This window comes from Erythranthe guttata, chromosome 3 (assembly GCF_056151865.1).
Source record: "Erythranthe guttata isolate IM_541 chromosome 3, IM_541, whole genome shotgun sequence".
In the NCBI taxonomy this organism is placed as follows: Eukaryota; Viridiplantae; Streptophyta; class Magnoliopsida; order Lamiales; family Phrymaceae; genus Erythranthe; species Erythranthe guttata.
In genome coordinates this window covers 658,387-673,955 of record NC_142535.1, presented here as the reverse complement: position 1 = coordinate 673,955, position 15,569 = coordinate 658,387, and the positions used below count along the sequence as shown (strand labels likewise).

General features: G+C 34.5%; 3 protein-coding genes across 4 annotated transcripts; 1 reads left to right on the top strand and 2 right to left on the bottom strand.

Moving 5' to 3' along the window:
- Window positions 1–873: 873 nt before the first annotated feature.
- On the bottom strand, window positions 874–4,033 carry MEE49 (Ribosomal RNA processing Brix domain protein). The gene is made up of 9 exons (XM_088815339.1): window positions 2,995–4,033; window positions 2,820–2,903; window positions 2,630–2,699; window positions 2,297–2,379; window positions 2,117–2,196; window positions 1,639–1,737; window positions 1,446–1,542; window positions 1,207–1,296; window positions 874–1,099 (listed from the first exon to the last, which is right to left on the bottom strand). Exons 1-9 carry the CDS (start codon window positions 3,322–3,324, stop codon window positions 1,061–1,063), a joined length of 972 nt encoding a protein of 323 aa, XP_088671465.1. The 5' UTR covers window positions 3,325–4,033; the 3' UTR covers window positions 874–1,060.
- Window positions 4,034–4,804: 771 nt separating this feature from the next.
- LOC105953662 (DNA topoisomerase, type IA, core) lies at window positions 4,805–10,502 on the top strand. Of its 2 annotated transcripts, none has more exons than XM_012977339.2 (9): window positions 4,805–5,090; window positions 5,397–6,104; window positions 6,183–6,631; window positions 7,252–8,979; window positions 9,064–9,178; window positions 9,302–9,391; window positions 9,754–9,819; window positions 9,968–10,063; window positions 10,186–10,502. In XM_012977339.2, the coding sequence occupies exons 1-9, from the start codon at window positions 5,016–5,018 to the stop codon at window positions 10,297–10,299; spliced, it is 3,441 nt and encodes a 1,146-aa protein (XP_012832793.2). In that variant the 5' UTR covers window positions 4,805–5,015; the 3' UTR covers window positions 10,300–10,502. The 2 variants fall into 2 exon arrangements, with proteins under 2 accessions (XP_012832793.2, XP_012832794.2); XM_012977340.2 differs by having other exon boundaries at window positions 4,862–5,090; window positions 5,403–6,104.
- On the bottom strand, window positions 10,503–13,318 carry LOC105953663 (cinnamoyl-CoA reductase 1). The gene is made up of 6 exons (XM_012977341.2): window positions 12,875–13,318; window positions 12,077–12,246; window positions 11,510–11,695; window positions 11,248–11,410; window positions 10,899–11,088; window positions 10,503–10,816 (listed from the first exon to the last, which is right to left on the bottom strand). The coding sequence occupies exons 1-6, from the start codon at window positions 12,993–12,995 to the stop codon at window positions 10,681–10,683; spliced, it is 966 nt and encodes a 321-aa protein (XP_012832795.2). The 5' UTR covers window positions 12,996–13,318; the 3' UTR covers window positions 10,503–10,680.
- Between the last annotated feature and the right edge of the window lie 2,251 nt (window positions 13,319–15,569).

Below are 15,569 nucleotides of genomic sequence, written 5' to 3'. Positions count from 1 at the left end.
ATAAAAATTAGTCAAAGCCAATAAAGCCGCTACGAGCTGATGTGTGTTGCACCCGCGCGCGATTTGGGGTATGTTTTTTTGACCTAAAAGACTAAAATACCCTTTAAAACATAAATTTATAAAATTATAAATTCACCCCATAATTTTTGTAAGACCCAAAATAAAAGTTTCATAATTTTCTGTTATATTTAATATTAAAAAAATGATTATTTAGTTTATTTAACTTAAAATATTTTTTAAAAAAATAGTAGGGGCAATTTTGTCATTTCATTTAAGTAAAAAAATCAATTTTGATGTGATGAACTGTGTGCTTGTAAAACGTAACATAGAGGGCTTATCGCTAATTTTTTTATAACGTAGGGAATTTTTCTACAATTAGCGATACGCAGGGGGGGGGGGGTGGGGGGGGGTATGTGCTAATAACTCCAATTTTTTTAATCATCTTGTTCTAAAATGTAGAGCTAGAATGTGGTAAAACAGATACGAACCGGAGAATATTCCACTAAATTTGACATCGTAAAGGTGAACGTGTAAGAAAGATTCGTAATTAAGGGATAGCTGTAATTACACAAACATGAAAGATTTTTTCATAATTTAACCTTACCTCTTCTGATTATTTCATAATTTGACATTACCTCTCAACATGGTCGTAATCTATAGTTTATTATTTGGTATATTTTGCCAATAAATCAATAAATTTGGTGTTAATCCAATTCGATTATTTCCTATTTAATAATTAATGAGCTTTTATTTTCTTTTCATTTATGGATGCAATACACCAATGCTAATGATTTTATGCCGTGACAAATTCTGCATCTTCCCTACTTTTTTTTTTTTTAACTTGTAACGTAATTTTAATATTTAAAACAAATATAGTAAATTCTCTGAAATCATATAACATAAAGCTCGAGTTCAAAAACTACAACAGTTCAAAATGAAGAAAACAAAGCTAATAGCACAAATTGTTGGATGCAATTTCATGTTTTACTTAGTACCCTCAACTTCATTAGACTTCCACATAGCTTTTCAAAATTTCCGAAGAATCGCATCTCCGAGTTTATCACAAGAAAAACCTCCTTCGGCTGGTATCCATTTCAGGCTGTGGGCGCAACGAATAAAATATAAGCCACTTGATCGAGAAAAAGTAATAATACTTTGAGCAAATTAATGAATTTTAGTAGAGATAAAAAAATATATATATTTTACCTTGTGTACCCATTCATATTCACCTCCTTGTGTATCGAATGTTCCATACTGAAGACTTGTTAGCTTCAGGGTGAAGCGGGGTCCACATTCCTGCAAGGTTGATATTTACATAATTGCCATCGTTTGCAGTTTGTGCAACCGAGTTTCGACCAAGATTTCATAATGAATATGTAAGAAAAAAGGCAAGAGAAGCAAATAACTATGTCGAAGGTGGGGCCCAGGGGATTTGTATTACAAACCTGAAGCCTGGCAACAACTTTCCCCGGACGAGCAGCCTTGTTTTCTTTTTTGTCTTTACCTTCCGGCGTTTTGCTTTCTTTTGTTTCGAAAATGTAACTTTTACATGCAATAATAAATATAAGGAAAAAAATTAAGATATTTAAATCATAAGTTACGAAACTACAGAGCAATATGCACGAACAAGATACACACCGGTGATGGCGGAAAAATACAAAATCGCGTTGATTGTGGAAGGTAACAACTCTTCGGCCATTGAAATGAGGGTCTTGCGGAAATAGAGACTGTATTAGCCTAATTTAGACAAAAAAAAAAATACAATGTCAACTTTTATTCGAAACATTCGAATATAGAGAAATGAAACAGCAACAAGAGACGCGTGAACAAATGTTATAGATATAGAACTGAAACGTGTCCCATATTGCAAGAGGGTTGAAAATCATACTAGAATTAGAACTTCAAATCAAGCCAGCATACTACCAAACCTTAGTAATTTTTTTATTTATCGAAGATTCATCATCCCACAGCCAAGAAAGAAAATAATATCGCAGAAAACGTTGGAAAGCAACAAGAAAAGGAAACTAATGTACTGAATAATTCATACAGGGTGTGTGATTTAGCCTTGTATTTTCATCTTTCACAACTTCATTAATTAATTTACAGTAAAAATTACCTGCCTACACGATGCCCCAAACGTGTGGTGAAATTATTCAAAACTAACTCAGGCTGGTGACTGGTCGGATTTCCATGATTCTGCAAGTGGTGATGAAAATGAGAAATACAGATCTAACAAGGGCTGTATTGAAATCGAGAGAATGATGAGGGACTAAATGTAAAAAAAAAATCATCCTACCTTAATGTCTTTTCGCAAAACAAGCTTCGAAAGTTTGAAGTGAGCAGTAGGACCATTCGGTATCCCAATAATCAACAGAGCATCTGCATCGACTTACAAAGATTAACAAAAATCGAAAATCCAGGATGATACGGAATCTGCAAGTTGATTCATCTTAATATGCCCTCAAAACCCTACCCGATTTCTATCAATTACTGATCAAGATTTAATTAAAAAAATAAAAAAATAAGCACTTATTTTAATTGAATCAACCGTCACCACTCTAACATCTTAAACTTCAAGCATAGCGGAACAATTATTAATGTGCGAGTCGAGATCAGAGCAGGGGTTGACCTGGTTCCCGTCGGTTGGTGTGGACAACTATGACCGATGTGAAATCCTTCTTTTTTGCATATTCAACAATCTGCATTCACATAAAAAATTACAAAGAATCACACACTATGCCACACAAACTGTAAACACAAACTCAAATCTAATTGATTGGTGACGGGGTAGAAAATAAAAGGGAGAGAAATTCAGAAACCTTTTTGAGGTCATATGTTCCTCTCTTGTAGTAATGAGCATTGGGAATGATAGAGCGCAAATCTTCAATAAAATCGGGTCCTCTCTGAAGTACACCATAAAATACCATCATTAGCAAAGGAAAAAAAACGAGATCATGTTAAAAAAAAAATCAAAACTTGCGAGTAAAACCATACAGATGAATGGAATCGGGAGGTGGTAATCAATATCTTAGGTATGCATTCTTGTTTCAAGATGGAGCTGAATTCATCGGCATCGTTTCCAGCGAATAGCTCCTCGTCGTCGGGTTTGCATACAGTTTCGTCCAATTCCCGAGTGTTCTCGATTGTCCGAGGGGTTTTCTTGGGGGGTGGGTCCTCTCCCAGCTCCAAGGCTTTCTTTTCCGCAGCTTCGCGAACTTTTTGGTTCCTCTTCTTCTCTACCTTCTTTTGCTGCTTCAACTTCGCATGGACTGCTGATCTTTTCTCTTTGTTTTTAATTGACGATGGAAGCAAAGTCTCCTTCATCTTCTCTGTTTTTTTTAATGAAGAAGGTATTCATGTGTAGTGCTTTAACACACTTGAATAATACGAATAAATGCCAAACAGATTGTTTGCTCGTATATTTGTATTCGATTTATTCAAGAGAACTTAAATATTCTATGTGATATTGCCCCCTTATATCCAACAAGTCCAGCACAGACTAGTCATCACACACACACACACACACACACACACACACACACACACAAAATCGATTAATCTTTTAACAGAACTAAGACAAGGTTTTGAGAGCAGTATTTTAAACACAATTGAATTGAAAATATGAATCCATAGCTAAACAGAACTGTTTGCATAAACTATGGGCGAAAATGAAAAAGGGGTGAAATTTGATTTTACAACGAAATTTAAAACTAACTTCGACTCTGAGAACAAATTAGCAATGAAAACTCCAGTATATGAAAATTATAACAGATTGGAGGAAATATATTAGACCTAGATACCACACAATAAATCCACCATACCACACAAATCAGAACGAATTTTGAAATAATGAATAGGTGATTAGCGAGAAGGACGTACCGAATACAAATTTATCTACGCACGAAGCAGGGCGGCGGCGGGAAGAGAAATTGAGGAGCGGACCGGCGGCGGCGGCGGCGAGAGTAGGCACGGGAAGTGTTTATAGCCGTTCTCGTGGGTTGGGAGAGTTGTGTAGGTTTTATCACTTGCTTAGGTTTCAATTTCGATTTTTTGTTAATTGGAAAAAAATGACATAAATTCTTCTAATTCCAAATTTATTACTAGCATTTTCCTCTCGTAGATGCACGAAATATTATTTAAATAGTGAAATTATAAGAAAATATAGTACACTAATATAGTAAAATTTAATAATGTAATATAATTCATATTGAATTTCTAGTTTTATCTCTTAAAATTTGAGATATATTGATGAAAATTAGGAGATCAATAATTGTTGAAAATTATACTTAAAAAATTAATATAAAAAAAATATTAAAAATAAATAATTACATCAATAAGGTAAAAATTTTCAAGGGTTAGTTTTAATTTTGATAATTATTAAAAATTATAGTTAGAAATTAGTAGAGAAAAAATATTAAAAATAAATAATTACAGAAATACCATGAGGGTAGTTAAAAAATTGTAGAGAAAAAATATTAAAAATAAATAATTACAGAAATACCATTATGATTTTTTAGAATTGTCCAGCGTCTCTTTCTTTTATATATAAGATTAATTAAAAATGACATAAATAATGAATAAAAATGTCATAAATTCTTCATTATTTATGTCAAAAATAATAAAATATATGTTATAAATATAATATTAGAAAGAGAAATAATTAACCTTTGTTTTGGAAAACCTTATTGGTAGTAAATATTTTTATTCTCTTTTTAATAAAAATAAAATTCATAATCTATTTGTAAAAGTTCTTAAAGTTGAAAGTTTTGTCAAAATTTAAAATAAACTCCATTGTTAAAAATTTAAGAAAAATAAATATATTTATTTATAATTAAAAAAAGAAAGCATAAACCCCTCCCCCACCCAAACCCCTTACCCCATTACCACAGAATTTCCTACTCTCGGCGGCCGGAAGTAAAGCTGAATAAATGAACCACCAATTAGCCGCCTAGGTTTCCGACCATCACTTATCTCTGCTCAGTCTCTCTCTCTCCTCTTTCTCTCTCTTCTGCATAATGGATTTGCAAATCAAGCATGCGATGGTAGTTAAGGTTATCGGCATGACGTGGTCACACGGCCAAGTCTTTCAGGTCAGATTCCAATTTGCTGCTGATTATCAAACCCTAGATTGTGGTTCATTTTTTCCTTACTCCATTGTAGAATGAAATTCTGAAATGATAAATGCAGAATAAAACAATTAAGGTCTTTTCGTTTGATTTTGATTGGGAATTTCTATCCAATTTGTTCAAGTTTAATTCAGATTGGAAGTGCATAATTTGGACTCCGATACTGTATTTAGGAATTTCAATTGTTTAATTTGTACTTTATTTAAGCTTATTTTTGAAAATTTCTGTTCTTTTTTATTAGTTTTGATTTTGTGTTTGTTGTCTGTTTAGTTGCAGAATCGATCGTTGAGAAACTATCGTCGGGTCTGTTTAAAGTGTTCGTCTTCGAATGCTGAGAAATCCGTTAATTTTAATTTTCCTCCGAGTGTTAGGCTATCTTGTGCTCTCAGAAACAAGCCAGAAAAGAAGATTCATCCACTAAGAAGTTTCGCTAATACGCATCCCTCTTTTTCTGCGTTTAAAGTACCCGTAAATGCTTCTCATTACGGGATGTTAAGTGGAATGTGCTCGAATTATTACAGTAGTAGTAGCAGAGCATTTTCGCAGATGCCAAATGCAAGTGCCCAAAATAATATTGTTACGAAAGAAAGTGGGGGCAGTGAGAAGAACAGTTTATTCAAAATATTTAATAAGCAGAGGAAGTGGCCAAAGGGTCTTGCTGCCCACAAAGGAAATGCAGCTCCGACTGAGGAATTGCCAAGCAGCAGCTCCGATGGTAAAGCAGCAGCTTTTGATGATGTCATTTTGTCCCCTTTAAACGGTCAAATTGTTAAGGATAGTGAGAAATCTTTAGTCGGCAAAAATATACAAACACCAAAAGGCAAAGAGAAAGCGAAGCCTCAATCTAGGAGCAAGAAAAAGCAAACTCAAAGTGCTGTTGCTGATGACACATCGGACATGCCAATTAACCCCGTAAAGATTTCTCAAGCAAAGGAGACTAAGAATAACAAAAGCAAGAAAACTCCTATTTCGTTAGAGGTTAGAAGCATGCATACCTTTTAGTCTAATTGGATTTTTAGTTACTGTGTTGTTATTTTAACTAACTATTGGTTGCAGGTTAATTCGACTTCAAGTACAACAGAAGTGGTTGATAGTAATATTCCAATCAAGATTGTCAAGAAGAAAGCAACTAAAAAGGGAAAAGCAAATACAAAATCACGTTCTCCTCTGAAATCTAACGAGGAACTTATTGTACAATCAGATGTCAAAGTACCGAGCCAAGAGTCACACGTGGTCGTTAAAACTAAGTCTCAAGGCCCAAAGGTTTGGAATCAATTATATCCACCTATTGCTAAATCTGTGGTAGTGGTGGAATCTGCTACAAAGGCTAAAGTGATTCAAGGATATCTTGGTGAAATGTACGAGGTTGTAGCAAGTTATGGCCATGTTAGAGATTTGGCTGCAAGATCAGGATCTGTACGACCTGACGATGATTTCAGTATGGTGTGGGAAGTCCCATCCGCTGCGTGGTCTCATCTTAAGAGTATTAAGGTTGCACTTTGTGGGTATGTAGCTCTCTGTCCGAATATCTCCAATTTTGGAACAATATTTTTCATTCCGAATTCTGAAAGTTCCAATTTCAGATTCTTTTTTGGAATAAAACTAGAAAACTACTAGAAAATTTCTGAAGATTACGCTTGTAACATCAATATTATTATGTTATTATACTATAGGTGACTAAAGAAATGGAAATTTCCAAATTTTGCTGGTTCCAATCTGAAAATTTCCAACTTTCGAACATTCTTTTTCATTTCAATTTCCAAAAGTCCGATTTCCGATATTTCCGAATATTTTTTGGAACGGAGTTGGAATTAGTTTTTCACTTCCAAAAAAAATGGAATTTTTTTGAAAGTGCAAATTCCAATATGAGTTCTCCGATTACGACGCCTACTTTGCTATAGTATTATTAACTTCTTTCTCATTCTACTTATATTTTTTTTAAATCTTTTGCTTTACTGCTATATTGTAACTCACTTTTTTTGTTTCGAGTCTTGGGCCTGGTTTTGAAAGTATTTTTAAGGCTCAAATTAGATTTCTGCACATGCAGTTTCACTGAATTATCTCTCTGAATAATTTTGTTTGTCAGTTGGTTTGTTTATTGTCTGATCTCCTCTCTTGTTTCCAGAGCAGAAAATCTTATTCTTGCCTCAGACCCTGATCGTGAAGGAGAGGCAATTGCTTGGCACATACTCGAAATGTTGCAGCAACAGGATGCTTTGCGCGATGATGTTACTGTTGCAAGAGTTGTTTTCAACGAAATAACCGAATCATCCATTAAAACTGCTCTGCAGTCCCCACGAGAGATCGATGCAGACTTGGTGCATGCTTATCTCGCACGGCGTGCACTTGATTATCTGATTGGTTTCAATGTTTCTCCTTTATTATGGAGGAAATTACCTGGTTGCCAGTCCGCTGGGCGTGTCCAATCAGCTGCTTTAGCTCTTATATGTGATAGAGAAAAAGAAATCGACGAATTCAAAGCTCAGGAGTATTGGTCAATCGATGTTCAATTCCAGAAGAACGATTCAAATTCAGCCAAGAACACTTCTATCGCCTCACATTTAACCCATTTCGATTCCAAAAAGCTGAGTCAGTTGTCGATTAGCTCTAGTACAGAGGCAAAAGATATTGAAGAAAAGATTAACATGTCCAAGTTTGAGGTCACCGGTTCTAAAACTAGCAAAAGTCGGAGAAATCCACCAATGCCGTACATAACGTCAACTCTTCAGCAAGATGCTGCAAACAAATTGAATTTTGCAGCGTCACATACAATGAAAGTTGCACAGAAGCTTTACGAGGGAGTCCAATTATCCGACGGCAAGTCTACTGGACTAATAACTTACATGAGAACTGACGGCTTGCACTTATCAGACGAAGCAAGTAAGGATATCCAATCCTTTATCGTGGAGAAGTATGGCCAGGATTTTGCAGCAAAGAGTAAACGCAAATATTTTAAGAAGGTGAAAAATGCTCAGGAGGCTCATGAAGCCATTAGACCCACCGATATCCGAAGACTTCCATCAATGCTTGCTGCGGTGCTCGATGAAGAGTCCCTCAAGTTGTACACTCTCATATGGTGTCGTACGACTGCATGTCAGATGGAACCTGCTGTAATTGAGCATATACAATGTGATATTGGCAATGCTAACCAGTCCATTGTTTTCCGTTCAACATGCTCGAGAGTGGAATTTAAAGGCTTTCAAGCGGCTTATGAAGACCAAGAAACATTCAGAGACAGAAATATCGAGGATGAAGAGAATCACCGCAGTGAAACATACGAGGTTTTGAGTTCTTTGAAATGTGGGCAGCCATTGTGCGTGACTGAAGTAGAACTCGATCAACATTCTACGCAGCATCCACCTCGATACTCCGAGGGATCGTTAGTGAAGAAGCTGGAGGAACTTGGCATAGGAAGACCTTCTACTTATGCAACCACTATTAAGGTGCTAAAAGACAGAAATTACATAACAGTTAAAAGCAGGACACTGTATCCAGAATTTCGTGGGCGGATGGTTTCGGCTTTCCTCTCTCACTATTTTTCTGAGGTGACGGATTATAGTTTCACTGCTGATATGGAGACCGAACTCGATAATGTTTCGGCTGGATTAACTGAATGGAAAGGCCTTTTAAAAGATTATTGGACTAGATTTAGCAAGTACTGCGAGTGCGCTGGCAGTGTGCATATCCATCAGGTGGAGAAGATGTTGGAGAAAACATTTGGCAATTTCTTGTTCGCGTCGCTTCGCGATGGAAATAAAACTTGCCCAAGTTGTGGAGAAGGAACATTGGTTTTCAAAGTTAGCAGGTTCGGTGCAGGGTACTTTATTGGCTGTGATCAACACCCAAAGTGCAAGTGAGTATTTGACTTCATTCGTAATGCCTCTGTGGGTTTCGTTTTATGTATGGTTTGTGAATTATGTTATTGACATCTGTGCAGGTACATTGCTAAAACACTCTACGGCGAAGATGATGAAGAAATCACTCCTGAAAATCAGAAGAACAACGTGCAGGAGCCGAAGCTGCTTGGTCTAAATCCAGGATCAAACGAGAAGGTTTTCATCTGATAATACGATTGTGTTTGTGGATTGTATTCTAATAACTGTTATGTTCATCGATCATTCTGATTTTTTTCTTGTTAATGTTTGTTTTGTTTTTTTTTTTCACCACCTTCTTAGGTTCTTCTGAAGTGTGGCCCATACGGACACTATGTGCAGCTTGGTGAAGATAGGAAGGGGCACTTACCTAAGCGAGCCTCGGCGAAACAAGTATGTATTTGTTTTTAGTGGTTATGGTTCAATAACCCGTTTTTTCTCCGTGTGTGTGTGTATATATTACATATATATAGGAAACATAAGGCCACATTGATTGTCTGATTCCCTGGTTGAAGTCACCTAGTCAAAAAAAAAAAAAAAAGTTCTGGAAACCTCTCGATAAACTGGAACTTTTATCATTGATACTTATGTATCTTACATTCCAATTTTAAATTTCTCAATGTTTCTTTTCTCACTACCCATATGCCATAATTCTTAGGCAGTACAAACTCTTCAATTTAGTAATGGAATTATGGTGCTTGCAATATGTTCGTTTCTCGCGTCACTTATCCAATATTCATGTTTTATTACACTAGATAAAGAATGCAGACTCCATCACATTGGAAGATGCCTTGGAATTACTCAAGTATCCATTGACCTTGGTATGTTTTGATTTTCAGTGCAATGTGCCTTTTTTTCCTATATTTAACTTCACATCATCAAACCGATCTTATAGATACATACGTTCTTTATTTTATTTTATTTTATTTTTTAATTTACTTTTTTCTTTTTTTATCTTTTAATTATCAGGGAAACCATCCAGACGATGACCAACCGGTAGTTTTAAAGCTTGCCAACGTCGGATATACCATTAGACACAGACGCACAATTGCTTCAGTACCCAAGGTTAAAAGTCCATTCATGTTTTATCACTCGCATTATTTATATTTCGTTTTGGGTTTTATAAAAAAAAAAAATCTTTTACGACTCGAAAACCTGATTATTTGCAATCCGATTAATGGTTACAGAATATGAAGCCAAATGACGTAACCTTAGAGAAAGCTTTGGAGCTACTAAAGGGTGACGATGTAAGGAGGTGTGGACGCCCCAAACGCAAAGCTGTGGTTAAAGAGGCTGTCTGAGCACAGGTTGATTTTCATTACACAAATTAGTTTGTCTGTAGGTAGAGATATATGTTCTTGTCAGGACATAACATATACAGAGAAAAGTTTGTCTCATTTTTGTTGGTAATAAGTGTAATTTTCATTTATTTGTTTTGGCAAATGATTGTGATTTTTTTTTTCCTTTTCCAGATGGCCTTATATATATAATAGAAATTCTATAATTTATTTTACATGTAGAACACTTCTATGATGGTATTTTATTCATTTTTAAAAACATAAAAACAAATGTAACACGGAAATCGGATTACGATGTAACACCTCGAACGTGCCTCAGTGGGGATACTGATTAAAAAACGAAGCGAAAACAAAGATTCGAGTGATGAGAATCGAGTGATGTATTCAATTGTGCAAAAGTCCAGCCTGTTTGTAGTTCTCAACAGAGTCCACAAGAGTTTCTTTCAATGGCCTATACTTCCAGCCAAGCCTTTGCAGCTTCTCTGAACTCACTTCTGACATATTTCCCCCATCTTTGAAGCTGCAAATCAACAAGAAACGAGATTATTTTGAAGAAACGAGAAAAAACGGAGAAATTACTACTTTGAAGGAAAAATTACTACCTCTTGGGATAGTTATAGTTCGGATAGATTTCCTTGAGAGTTTGAACTAAATCCCGATTCTTGATCGTGTGGGCTGTGCATATGTATCTACCCTCAGCTTCGGGTTTTTCATATACTAATTTCAAGGCCTCGGCTACATCGCGCACATCTACTATTTTCCGGAGGTTGTTTTCCGTTTCCTCATATCCTTCTGCGTGATTAATCAATTAAGAAAGAGACGTTATATTATATCGTAAGTCAATTCAGACTCTTTTGGAAAACAATTCAGACAACCGAATTTTCAAACGAAGTCGACTTATATGGTATTTTCTGATCGATGAATCTAATCCTTATACGGAACAAAATAGACCTCTCAATATCTTAACGAGAGCCAAACTGCTAGCGTTTGTTCCATGCTGCAACATAGGTCCCAAAACGAGCGTTGGACACAAAGTGACGACATTAAGCCCCGTTTTATTTGCATATTCCCAAGCTTCGGCTTCTGCCACTGTCTTCGAAACACAGTACCATTGCTGTATGCATGTATGTGTAAGAAAAATCAAGCTTGTTCTAAAAAAGCAATAAAAAATCTTGTAAATGAAATTTAATTTTAAAGGGGCGACCAAAATTACGTTATTGGCCTTGCAGTATTCAATGTCCGACCAACAAGTCTCGTCCATTACTCGATCCTTGGGCCATTTTGGGTTCATGAAAACTGCAGCAACTGATGAAACGATTACCACTCGTTTCACTTTCGCCTCGGAGCATGCTTTGAGTACATTAATAGTACCTTCTAGAGCAGGCTTAACCAATTCCACCTGTACCAGTATTCACATGATCATTAAAAAAATAAAAAAAATTAAAATTAAAATAATGAATAATTAGATTACTATGATGCAACGAACAACAAAGACGAATGACTAAATACCAATCACACATGCTTTACTTATGTCGAGAAATGTTTATTTATGTCAGAAAAGTTGTTTCGTATTTGACTTATTAATCACGATTTCACCATTACGAAGTTACAATCTACTTCTGATTTTTTTCTCAAAATCCCGATTTTGACTGCAATGTTTGCTAACTTAAAACAAGCCTCAAATTCATAAACTTTCCCCGGAAAATCAAAATTAATTAACAAACTCTAAACTATTAATTAATACAATTTGAGATTGAAGTCGAGAGTTGATTAAACATGCCTCTGGATTTGGAACGGAGCCTGGAGGAACGGGACTCGCAACATGGAACACTCCGTCACATCCTTTAACAGCCGCAAAAACGGAGTTGAAATCGAGTAAATCTGCCTTTACGATTTTCAGCCTTTCGGTTGAATTTTCGAGTTTTTTCAAATGAACATTTTTTTCATCTCCTGCAAAAAAAAAAAAAAAAAAAAAAAAAAACAAGGAAACTTATAGTTGGTAGCAAAAGTACAACAATTAAACCTTCAAATCAAACAATAACCACACGTATAGGTGGAATTCAGACAGATCGGATCGGAATTTACACTTCCGCAAAAAAATCAATTTTCCGGAAGCAAAAAACCAATTCAAACTCCATTCCGAAAATTTCGAAAAAAATCCCAAATTTGAATTTCGGAAATAGAAATGAAAAAAGTCATTCCAAAATCGGAATCGGTGAAAATCAGAAATGTCATTTCTATATTCACCTATAACATAAAAATACATAATAATATTGACACTATTAAGTGTAATTTTTCGGATCGAATTTTTTGGAAATATATTCGAAATTAAAATCAGATTGGAAATCGGAACCCTAATCCAAACAAAAGGGAAAATTGGAAAATAGTATTGTTCCAAAATCAAAAAATTTCGTTCCAATTTCCATCCGTACTGGCCTACTCAATCCCCAATTATTAAACAAAAATCAAATATTGCAGAATAATCATCAAACAATTACTAAAACTGAATACTAAAATGAGAGAGAGAGAGAGAGAGAGAGAGAGAGAGAGAGAGAGAGAGAGAGAGAGAGAGAGAGACCAGGGTTTCTGACGGTGCCATTGACGGTGTAGCCCTGAGAAAGGAGAAGCTTGATCAACCATGAAGCCACGTACCCACCGGCGCCTGTTACACATACTACGCTGCTATTTTTTCCTGCCATTTTTTTGTAATTCCTTCAATTGAAAAAATAATACAGCCGATTAATTCTGCCACCACCACCGCATATATACGATGCACCGCCTCCGATCATTTTATTTTCCAGGTGGCTTCGTACGCTTGCGTCATCAATGACGTCACTCTCTCTCTCTCTCTATCTGTGTGTGCGCGCGATATGCCTGTGCGGAAATCAGACACGTGGAAATTACAATATCGGGAAATCAAATCCATTTTGACTTGGGGATGAAAAATTCGATTCGATTGCATTCCGATTTTGGTTCCAATTAGTCCAATTTTCGATCACAATCAAAACCGAATTCAAATTGATGTCCCGTCACACTATACTAAAAAAAACATGTGCTCTTTTCTACAAGTTTATTTAATCGAAGTTACTCGAATCTGTAACTTCGATTAAATCGGAATAGTTACCTTTGTTGGTATACAACTACATTAGGATCAAATCGAATGAATCGAGTTGAAATATTTCTTATCAATTCCGGTCAAAAAATAAATAATTTGGAATATAGAATAGAAGGTCCATAATCTTTTTTTGCAAATAAATCTGTTTTTATGTTATTTCGTACCTTGTAAGCTCAACAAAAAAGTATAATTTATAAAAAAAAGAAGAAAATCATTCAATTTTTAATAGGAAATAAATTTGAAAATTACAAATCATATTTTATCTTTGAAGAGTTAATGCACAAAACAAAATTTATTAGTATTTTTGAAAGTAGTGACACATGCACCGATTAATATGAAACATTAAAAAAATAAAATATATTAAACATAATTACAAAAATATACTATATTATAAGAGCAACTCCAGTGGAGAAATTAAATGGGGAATTAAATGGAATAACTTCTAGTTTGATGCTCCAAAACATAAATTTTCATCTCCAATGGGGGAATTAAATTGGTAGTTATTTTGATATTCAACTTCCCGAGATGCAAAAATGCATCCTGGAAAAAGAGGTATCAAAACATTAACTACCCAACAAACCAATTAAAAATTGACACGTGTCATTATTAAATATATTTATGCTTATATTTAAAATTAGATGATTCATTTAATGCTTGCGGTTGGAGTAAATGAGTATCAAAATAATAAAACGAGTATCAAATTAATATTTGATGATCGATTTTGATACTTTACCATTGGAGTTGCTCTAAGAAGTTCAGCGAGTGGAGTTACGTGTATTGTACGCGTGTGTTTATTTATTTATTTAATATGTATAATATAATATAATTTGGGTGTGTCGGAAGTGACGTGGATTTTAGGGCAGGGAATAAACACGTGCATGCGAAGACGAGACCACCTGGTGAAATGTTACAATCAAACTAACTTTATGACTTCATCAATTTGCAACACATGTTATTGTTAATATTCGTTTTTTTTTTTTTTTTTTTTTCCAATTTTCTTTGGGTCAAATGTTTATTGTTTTTTTCGTTTGTTGACACGTCATCTTTCTTGTGATTAATGTGTCCGGAGATGCCCTTTGCCAATGAGGATGGGATAAAATTGTCAATTTTTTCTGGTGCTAAACAAACGTTCACGTCAGTGTGTGTAATTGTCGGTTAATAATCGCCCAATGTATTTTATCGGGTGTGACATTACATAAAACACGTTTTCTCTATTATTTCGATTGATAGTCACATTTAGTTACACATTATTTACGTTTTTCATGAAGATTTGAGGTACAATAGAACAAATTTTGTTAATCAAATTTGTTACTAACTTATGCTATTTATTCAATTGCATTTTGTATTGTTCAATCAGAACAAAACTTAAATATGTTACTCCCGCTCCCGCAGTTTCAAAATAAGTGTCATTTAAGGTTAATGCACACCAATTAAAAAGTTAATACACATTCTTGATTTCAGGGAAAATAATTCATATTTTACAAAATTAGCCATTTTGTGGCTTTAAATCTTTATTTATAAGTTCATTAATCTCTCATTAATTGTAGGGTAAAATTGAACAAAAAAATTGTCTTATCTTGAAATTCTAAAGTGACACTTAATATGAAAAATAAAATTATGGCTAAAGTGACACTTAAAAAGAAATGGTGTGAGTATTAGATAATGCAAAACAAGTTAAGTGACAATAATACATGTAAATATTTATAAATTTTGAATAAAATTACATTAACAAAAATGTAATGTGTCTAAAATATGATAAATGAATCTCCTAAAACTTTTTTTTTTCTTGAGATTTAGGTAGTGGGCTTAATTAAAAATGTTGTGTTGACCAATAAATTGAATGAGCCATAGGCCCATAGTATAGCATGTAAATTTTGGAGTGAATGAGCTACCTATGCTAATCAAAGGGTGATTACGTTTAAGACTTGCAATTATTCTATTAATCTTGCCAACAAATCACTCTAAATAATCTAATCTCTTATTCTATATTAATAATTTCCAACCCTCTTCAATAATGATCTCTAATCTAAGTGGATATAAAATACAACACAACATAAAAGTAGTTCAAATTGAGATTAAAAAAATAAATTTATATTCGCCTAAATAGGCTTGTTGACCCATTTGAATTTCTTTTAATTTTACTAATTAATTAACTTCA

Bases quoted from the DNA above. Each gene is read 5' to 3' on its own strand.
- MEE49 (XM_088815339.1), bottom strand. From the start codon at position 3,324: ATGAAGGAGACTTTGCTTCCATCGTCAATTAAAAACAAAGAGAAAAGA. The intron at 2,904-2,994 runs GTATGGTTTTAC...GGTGTACTTCAG, and splicing joins CCTCCCGATTCCATTCATCT to AGAGGACCCGATTTTATTGA. The intron at 1,297-1,445 runs GTTTGTAATACA...TCAACCTTGCAG, and splicing joins AAGTTGTTGCCAGGCTTCAG to GAATGTGGACCCCGCTTCAC.
- LOC105953662 (XM_012977339.2), top strand. From the start codon at position 5,016: ATGGATTTGCAAATCAAGCATGCGATGGTAGTTAAGGTTATCGGCATG. The intron at 8,980-9,063 runs GTGAGTATTTGA...ACATCTGTGCAG, and splicing joins GATCAACACCCAAAGTGCAA to GTACATTGCTAAAACACTCT. The intron at 9,179-9,301 runs GTTTTCATCTGA...CCACCTTCTTAG, and splicing joins ATCCAGGATCAAACGAGAAG to GTTCTTCTGAAGTGTGGCCC.
- LOC105953663 (XM_012977341.2), bottom strand. From the start codon at position 12,995: ATGGCAGGAAAAAATAGCAGCGTAGTATGTGTAACAGGCGCCGGTGGG. The intron at 11,696-12,076 runs GCATGTTTAATC...ATACTGGTACAG, and splicing joins GCTCCGTTCCAAATCCAGAG to GTGGAATTGGTTAAGCCTGC. The intron at 11,411-11,509 runs GTAATTTTGGTC...ACATGCATACAG, and splicing joins AATACTGCAAGGCCAATAAC to CAATGGTACTGTGTTTCGAA.